The sequence below is a fragment of the Galleria mellonella genome, unplaced genomic scaffold (genome assembly GCF_026898425.1).
Source record: "Galleria mellonella isolate WM207_F2 unplaced genomic scaffold, CSIRO_AGI_GalMel_v1 utg28, whole genome shotgun sequence".
NCBI classification, from domain to species: Eukaryota; Metazoa; Arthropoda; class Insecta; order Lepidoptera; family Pyralidae; genus Galleria; species Galleria mellonella.
The window spans coordinates 1888624-1898657 of NW_026442064.1; the positions used below are offsets into that span (position 1 = coordinate 1888624).

A 10034-nucleotide genomic window follows, 5' to 3' on the forward strand; every position below is an offset into this window, starting at 1 on the left:
CCGTTATTGCTCAATATATAGATACAGTAACTGCACTATATAGTTATAGCAACTGCGATATATAGAAGTAGCCACCGCAATATATGAATACAGCAACTACGATATATAGATATAGCAAACGCAATATATAGATATAGCAACTGCAATGTATGAATATAGCAACTACGATAGATAGATATAGAAAACGCAATATATAGATATAGCAACTGCAATGTATGAATATAGCAACTGCAATGTATGTATATAGCAACTACGATATATAGATATAGCAAACGCAATGTATAGATATAGCAACTGCAATGTATGAATATAGCAACTACGATAGATAGATATAGAAAACGCAATATATAGATATAGCAACTGCAATGTATGAATATAGCAACTGCAATGTATGAATATAGCAACTGCAATGTATGTATATAGCAACTACGATATATAGATATAGCAAACGCAATGTATAGATATAGCAACTGCAATGTATGTATATAGCAACTGCGATATATAGATATAGCAAACGCAATGTATAGATATAGCAACTGCAATGTATGAATATAGCAACTGCGATTTATAGATATACCAAATGCAATGCAGTATATAGATAGAGCAACTGCGATATATGAATATAGCAACTCTGATATATAGATATAGCAACTGCAATTTATAGATATTGTAACTGCTATATGAATATATAGTATCTGAAATATATATAGACTAACTGCCATATATAGATATAGCAACAGCAATATATAGATATAGCAACTGCAATTTATAGATATTGTCCTATATATTATCCTTAATTTCAGGTACACATTCCGCAGTGGTAACGTAGAACATGTCTCTGACAAGTTGTACGACTGTGCAGTGGAGGTGTTGCCCGTTTATAGTAATTTCACCCAAGTGGGTGTATTCGACGAGTTCGGTCTCGCTGACGGAGAACTGAAGAAGGATATCGGCCCCATTACAGCCATCAGGCTCAAGATCACCAGAGACTGCAACTACTGGGTCATTCTGAGCGAGGTAATCATAACTATACTGCATACATATATATTCTTCACGCGTGTCTCTCATTGGGGTAGGCAGAGACAATGGGTGTTCCGAATCAAAGACCTTCGGTTCCTCTACATCAGCCTTCCCCAAAGTAGGCGATAACGCCCCCCTGTGGGCGCTGCAGGCCTAAAGGGAAGCGATAAGAGACCCAGAAAAAAATGGGGGCGTTGTGTAGAGACTTGGGGGGTGATTTGTTGATCTTGAAGTAATAGGGGTTTAAAGTAGGTGAAAAAATTTTCATAAACAAAAAAGTTATATCAATCTAAAGAATTACATATAAAATTCTATAAAATAACCAATCAGTTGGCTGTTAGTTTTTTTTTTTTATTATGCTACAGTGAACGCTCTATATAAGCAACTCATCTGGACCAATATGTATAAAAATATATCTTATAGGGAAAAGTTGCTTATAGGGGAAAAAAGGAGTATAAAAATACTTACCGTCTGGAAAATATTTTTACCTATTTTTTTTTTTTACTAACTAAGCTGAGTAGAATAAATAAAATATAAAGAATGTTGCTTATATAGAGCGTTCACTATATATGTATTGATTTTCGAAAATTCCGTCCACTCGTGCGAAGCCGGGTCGGATCGCCAGTCTGTAAATATGTACAAGGGTTCCGTCCATTTTCAGATCGATCTCAGATCGCAACCGATTGATTCTAGATGACTGAATTTTAAAACACAATGGGACAACACCATAGAGCGACTGGTGAAGTGAAAAATGGACTCCCCGGCTGGCAATTGTCAAATTCATGTTGAGTAACGTATATGTAGTATAAGACTATATAGTGAGATTTGACTAGATGTAAATATTGTTGTTCAAGTATACATATAGTGGGGACTGATGGGCCCATAACGTTTGCATTGCTTGTCAAAGCGGAAGTTTATGATAGTTCTTTGTACAGTTTTTTTTTATACGATTTAGAATGGCAAACAAGCTGACGGCCCACCTGATGGAAAGTGGTAACCGTTGCCAATAGACATGAGCAGTACCATGGACATAACAGAGTATATTGTTTCGCCCATGATACCCCTCATGCGTTGCCATTCCTGAGGACTCAGGTGTTATTACTCTGTACCCAGTAAATTCACGCCATATCCCACACTTCAAACCGAAACACAGCCATGCAAACACAACTGATTCACGGTTCCAAATGATGGTTTAAAAGTAGTGTAACTTATCGGAGGGAGGCGGGGAAAGGGTGGGAGCGATTTAGGGGGGGAGGTGTGGAAGAGGAAGGAGGGAGCAGTCGACTCTTGTACAAAGACAAAAGTCGCCTGCGTACCTCTGTCCCATTCGCTTTTCTGCCGTGAAGCAGTCGTGATAGCACGGCTGTGTTCCAGTCTGAACGGTCGGATATGGCAGTGAAATTACACGGTACAGAGAAATAACACCTGAGTCCTCAGGAATAGCAACGCAAGAGGGGTATCATGGGCGAAACAGTATACTCTATTATGTCCATGGTACTGCTCATGTTTGTAGGCGACGGTTGCTACTTTCCATCAGGTGGGCCGTCAGCTTGTTTGCCATTCTAAATTAGTTAGCAATTTAATTTAATTTATGTAGAAATATTATTAAATAAAGAATCCATACTGAAGTAAAAATTATTAAGCAATAGATATTTTCCTCACTTACAATTTTTTAACTAAACGTCAGTGCTACTTTAGTTCTATAAACGTACTTCTAAACTCATCACGCGGGAATACAATGGATTTGTTTTATTTCCTTTGAATTTCGACACGTAATGCAGACGTTACCAGTTTCACTGGGAACGCCATTTTAATGGCGTGTTTACACAGTGATAGTTCTTCTACGTCAAAATTTAAAAAGACTTAACTAAAAAAAAAAAAAAGAATAGTTTATTTTAAAACTGTAGCATTATTTACAGTTTTCTTTTTTTATAACCACATCAGTCTCTAAGAGGCTGTTTCGTAATCATATCTGTTAATGCCCACTCATTATATTTTAATTTTTCATTTAAGTACACTTTTTTGTACGTAACATAGGACAGAGCGTGCGTGTGCGCATTTATATTTTACAATTACACTTTGATATTCAATTAATAAAATATAAAATAATTCATTACTAATGTAACAATTAATATTGTTTTATTACTTCATAACTTCAATTAAGAAGTTACAAAATAATAAAACGTTGTGTAATAAAACACCAAAAAAAAATATATATAAATTCTACATAATACAATAGTGTTTAAGGGGTAACAATAGTTTTCACTAATTTATTCACGACGCACAATTATTGCATCCAATTGTCACTGTGTAAACGGGGCCTGACTCGGAGCTTGACTGTGGTTAGGATATGACGGGAATGAACACTGATTTATACACATATATATGTATATACAAACATATATATGTATATATATGTGTGTGCGTATGTGTGTTCGTATTTACCAATATTGATAAGTGGGTAAATATTAAATTTTAATGATATTATTGATAAGAATGACTGCACTATAGAGATTTGCTGACACTAATTAAGTAAACTAGAATATGGTAACAAGTTTAACATTCTGATCTTCCATTCTTATGAGCGGCGTATGATCATTGCGTCAATATGTCACTACGTTTACATTATTCGATGTGATTAACCATAATACTGATTATTGTAAAGAAAAATTATATATATATATATATATATATATATATATATATATATATATATATATATATATATACATTGAGTTTACCCGAATGTCCGATGTACCTATACTTAATTTTATACCAGTATCAATACCTAATACATTTTTTTTTCATATTTTTAAGGGACTTGAAATGATATCTACGGCTTAATTTTTTTTTTTTACTTTTTTATACATTATTTTATTACATATCAGATATTATGATCGATTTTTCCGAATTCCTGATAATTTACTGCGTATAATTTTTTGAAAGCCTGTTTATTGAAAGATGGGGTTTTAGCCTACCTGGCGCCCCCGAGGCAGTTACTGTCACAGCGCCCCCTGTCGATGAAAAAAGAAATGACCGTCAGTTATTCATACTGTTCACTTCAAAATGTAATTTGATGCGACACTTTTATAATCCTATAGCACCTCACTAGCATCATCCCCCCCCACCCCCTCAACCCATGTATTATCTGTCATTACAGATAACGATTTTAAATAGTCCATCAAAGTATCTATATATCTTAAAGCATGGATTGATATAATTTAGCAACTCTAATCTTAGCATATTTTTTAATAGAGAATATACTAAATGATTCTATGACATCCAATCCTTCTACATTCATAAATACTTTGTTTATGATTATAGTTAATTAAAAGTTTAAGCTATCTACGATCTACGGCTTACTTGACGCTTCTAAACAGGCTTCGGATTTGTATTTTAAATTAACTCACGGACTTGGTACACAATTCTCCTTTATATTTTTATTGACATAAAGAAATAAAAAAGAAAATACGATCGGACTCTTTCTATATAAGACTAATTGTAGAGTTAATTGTTTAATAATAGTTAATATAATGCTTCCAAAGCTGTTACATTTGACATTACCGTTTAAGTATTTTAAAAGTGTTATATTAAATAAATAAATAAATAAAAAACAAACCAAAAAAAAAAACGTAAGTCGCGGGTCGTTATGAACGCAGCAATGGAATGACCAAAAAAAAATGTTTTTATTTGAAAAATATCTTGTTATATATTGTTACAATATAAAATATTACATTTTGTTCAATATATTAGAGGTTTAAGTGTTTTATGAGCGCCGACATGTACCTTTTTTATTTTTATATTTTACATTTTTTTTTTTTATTTAGTTGGATTGATTGATTTTTTAAAATTAGAATAGCAAAAATCAACGTTCCCATTTGATGTGAGGTTTCAAGGTAAAAAATAGTAATACTAAATACTAATTAAAATAAATACTTTACGAACTGGAAAAAAAAAACAATCTGACACATCTATCTCTATCTAACCATTTAAGAGCTGCGTTCTTATCGGTGGAGTTCTTGCCACTCACTACGATTTTCAGCGAGTCTCTTCACCTCTTGATACGACACGACACCAACTCCTTCCTTGATCTGCCTGATGTAACTATGTCTCGGTCTCCTTCTCCCCCTTCTTCCTTCTATCTTACCTTCTATTATAATGTTCATAAGTTCGTCGTGTCGTATCAAGTGTCCTAACATTTTTCCCCTTCTGTCCTCAATAATTCTAATAATTCTAATCTGACACATATTAAAAAAAAAAATTACCATCTCTTACGGCAGTATGGAGACGTCATAAGATTTTAAATAATTACACTTAAGTATTATAATTAAATTTTATATTAAAAAAAAATAGATCAGAGTCTGGGAACCAAAGTGTTCGTCCCACAGCTGGGGGGAAGTCACTTGACGAAGTTAATTACTTCCACAAGTACTATTACAACTTCTATGGCGAAGCTTCTCATGGAGGTTGAGGAGTCCTTCGACCAGAGCTACCTTGATACGCCATACACGGACGAACTGCCACAAATCAGTCGTGACGAGATCGTGATGCCTTTCCGACAACTAGAAAAAAGGAAACCCCCGGTAAAGATAGAATTACATCTGAACTTTTGAAGGCAGGAGGCACTCTGATACTAAAGAGCTTCAGGAACTCTTCAACTCAGTCTTCTTCACTGGGAAGATACCGCAGGCATGGTCGTTTTCTTTTTAGAGATAAGATACTTTCGAAAAACTATCGACCCATCTCGCTGCTGAGCCTTCAAGTTGTTTCAACGGTCACCAAGAACAACCGTCTTGCGCGACGACTGGACGAATTTCAAACCCCTGAACAGGCCGGGTTTGGAAGTGGATACGACACCATAGGTACATTTACACAGTGCGGCAGATTATGTAAAACACAGAAGAATATAGGCAGCCATTGTGTCTAGTTTTTGTTGATTATAAAAATGCCTTTTAACTCTATCGAGACCTGGTCTGTTTTGGAGTTTCTGCATTGATCCAAAATTGACTGACGATATATCCAAGTGTTGAAATGTCCAAATACAAAATCAGTGGGGGAAAGGGATTGTTAGTAATGGAGACTAAAAATCCCAATGCTAACAATATACCTAACCAGGTCGACCTCCACGCGGTTCCCCCTGGAAACTGTCATGATTAATTCTTCATGATGAGTACATCATGATAGGCTAACTGGCCTGTTTTCATTCTCATAGATCACCCTTCATTGGTGCTCCGTCAGCGTATCCCGTTAGCGCAGGCGGGGTTATCAATCCATTTTCATCCAACAAAAAAAAAAAATACAAAATCAGCAAACTGATCATATTTATCTGCGATGAGGAGTAAGACAGGGGGATGTTATATCCCCTAAACTCATCCCTTTTAGTTGTCGGTAATAAAGAAACTGGTAATAAAGAACTGAACATCGTACTCAGTGGCGTGTCTTAGTAGAGGCCTTTGTCCATCAGTAGACTGAAGTAGCTGATTGTAATGAATCGTAACAATTTTTTTTTTCTTTTTTTTTTTTTTACTAACTAAACTACTTTACTAATTTTATGACGTTTATAATTACGAGACGGTATGCTTTTTAATCTGGGACAAAGTTGACCCTAAACGATCTAACTGCTGAGAACTCACCCGTTGAATTTGGTAGGTTACTTCTGCAGCGCAATTGGACTCGTGTTAAAAGTATTAACTGCTGAATTTGTTTATATATATTCTTTAATAAGCACATAGCCTTCTACCCTTGAAGATATAATAGCATATAAGATCTGTTGTTCAACGGCAGAATAGACAATCCCGCGGCTCTCAACCGTTATTCTTTGTACGCACCCCAATGCTGCATGGGATTGCGTGCACGTCGATTACTATCGGCACCGCCGTTTCGCACCTGTACTTTGCTCAATTCTCTGATTGCACAGCAGACAGATATTGATATTTTTAATGATAAATAAGATAGAATTTCTAAATGTTATTTGTAATTTTTGACTTTGTAAAATGAAGCTCTAGTTCTAGTGCATGTTTTGGGAGACCGTGAGTGTAGTGAGCGACCCGCCCCGGCTTCGCACGGACTCATACTACATCACATTAGAAACCTCTAAATTTATCAGTGTTCCTCTACTATATTATGCATGTATTATACATATAAACCTTCCTCTTGAATCATTCTATCTATTAAAAAAAATCGCATCAAAATCCATTGCGTAGTTTTAAAGATCTAAACATATATAGGGGCGGACAGACGGGAATAGACTTTGTTTTATACTATGTAATGATGATAAAAGTCGTTTGCTTTGGCACCTCTGTCCCATTCGTGTTTCTACCGTGAAACAGTAGCGTTTGCATGGCTGTGTTTCGGTTTGAAGGGTGGGATATGGCAGTGAAATTGCTTGGTACAGAGGAATAACACCTGAGTACTCAGGAATGGCAACGCATGGCACATCATGGGCGAAACAGTATACTCGGTTATGTTCATGGTACTGCTCATGTCTATAGGCGACGGTTACCACTTTTCATCGGATGGGCCGTCAGCTTGTTTGCATTCTAAGTTGCATAAAAAAATTTGTTTTCTTTTATCTTAAATCACCAACTAGCCTTATATCCATATTTAATTATTATCCTTATAGAATTAAATTTCCACGCCTACAATTTGTAGGCAGTTAAACAGATGCCAAAAAGTTCTGTCACATGGCCTTTTTTTATTTTAAATGTTTGTTTAAAGCTAATACATATTTCATGTCGTTTCGTACCACGTCTTAACAGATTTTTTAATATCTATATTTGTTATGCTTCATCTTTTGGTACAATTTTAATGAAATTTTAATTACACTATTATTTATTTATTAATTCATTAGTACATATATGTGTACATGGCGGACTTAATGCTAAAAGCATTCTCTCCCAGTCAACCCTAGGAAGGAGTCAGAATACTCGAATACGGTACTAGTAATTATTTATATACATACATACTAAAATTACATATATATAAACGAATAAATATATATGAATAACAAATATAATTATACATATATGACATATACTATATTATACACGAAATTGCCTTATACCATCATTTCATAGATCCTATGTGTTACCTTAACGATATCCCGCGGTTTAAGATATCTGTAGTCCCTGGTTCTGGATAAGCCGTTCCCAGTACTCATACGCATACTTGCCAACGAATCGTAGTTGCACATCAAGTGTTCCATGGACTCCGATTTCTCCCCGCACAGTCTGCACAGTGTGTCCGAAGATAGACCCATCTTGTGTGTAGTATATGCCTTATTGGCATATGTCCAGTTAAGGTACCCATAATTTAAATATATACATATATTGTTACATATGTTAAACAAATCGCCGACATAAAATAGTTCACCCCCTTTCCCGTGGGTTTCGTGAAAGATGACTAAGAGAACATAATGGTCGAGGACTGAGCAGTAACGTCTTAAAACATCTAAAAGACCTAACTGCAGTTGCTAGGGGGGAAAGGGATTGTTAATAATGGAATTTGACAGCCCCATTGCTAGCAATATGCTCTATCAGGTCAACCTCCACGCGGTTCCCCCTGTAAACTATCATGGTTAATTCCTGATGAATTCATCATGATAGGCTAACTGGCCTGTTTTCATTCTCATCTATCACCCTTCACTGGTGCTCCGCCAGCGTGTCCCGTTAGCGCAGACGGTGTTACCATACTATTTTCACCCATCAAAAAAAAAACTGCAGTTGCTAAGCTTGCCAAGCGTGGCAAGTACTGGATAAAACAATAAAATGAGGCCTATAGTAAGTACCTATTGGATTATTAACTTCTGATATGGTATCATATTTTTACGATTTCTAAGAAGAATTTTAAGCATACGTGTTACTTGGCCATCTCTCATCGAGTTACGCATTCTTATGTGAAAAATATGTTATTATATATATATATATATATATATATATATATATATATATATATATATATATATATATATATATATATATATATATATATATATATATATATATATATATATATATATATATATATATATATATATATATATATATATATATATATATATATATATATATATATATATATTGTACTTTTATACTTTTGTAGTTTCATTACTTTTTAGCATATTTTTATCTGTATATACATTTTGAAATCTTCTCGGGCTGTGTTAGTGTATTTAGTATATAAATATTGTATGTAGATTGTATTAGCGAATATATATAATAGTTGTATACCTATATACATAATTCATGACTAGATTAGTCTTGTAACTTAGAAATGCTACTAGTAACGTAAGCTGGAACTGAGCCCCTAGCTTATGTTAAAATTTTTCCGCTCTGAAAAAATTTACTCTTATCATCGTAATTCAAAATGGCAAACAAGTCGGACGCCCACTATGAGGATGGAAAGTGATAACCGTCGCCTATAGCCATGAACGGTACAATGTACATAAAGTACACTATGGAACCCATGGCGTTTAGTTTAGTTTATATTAAAATAAATAAATAAATAAAATAATTTATAATAGTTAAATCTAGTGCGTGCTCAGTACACCGTCATTTATCACAAATGTAGTATTTTAGTGAACTAATATTATAACAAGAAACGATTTAAGTTTCTTTTGTATATTTGTTGATATAATAAATAAACTCAAAAACTACTTAATCAATTTTAAATCTCCTCTCCTATAATTAAATAATAATAAAAGAAATATTAAAGGAAAAAACATCCTTACCACACCTTCATTACACTATTGTCTCTAAATAAATATTCGTGTGTAAATAATGTCACCTCAAACACCACAGACACTATCATCTGTAAATAAATACATATGTGTAAAAAAACAATTGAGACTTATTAGATATTTAAATTTTAAAGTATAAATGTGCATTTAAAAAATGTTATCCTAAAAATTCGTGCACTAATCGTACTCATATGTAAGGCGGCTCATTTCACTATCATTTGTAAATAAATACACGCGTGTAAAAAAAGGAATCACAGCTTATTAGGTATTTAAATTT

At 34.1% G+C, this 10034-nt stretch overlaps 1 protein-coding gene across 2 annotated transcripts in view; it reads left to right on the top strand.

The window, feature by feature from the left end:
* The window catches only part of LOC113521007 (alpha-1,3-mannosyl-glycoprotein 4-beta-N-acetylglucosaminyltransferase A-like), a 54370-nt gene extending 52103 nt beyond the window's left edge, over positions 1-2267 (top strand). For both annotated transcript variants that reach the window (XM_026906444.3, XM_052895430.1), the window contains 2 exons: positions 804-1017; positions 1682-2267. In XM_026906444.3, coding sequence (XP_026762245.2) covers positions 804-1017; positions 1682-1717 — 250 coding nt within the window. In that variant the 3' untranslated portion in view covers positions 1718-2267. The remainder of the gene's footprint in view (positions 1-803; positions 1018-1681) is intronic.
* Positions 2268-10034: the final 7767 nt, after the last annotated feature.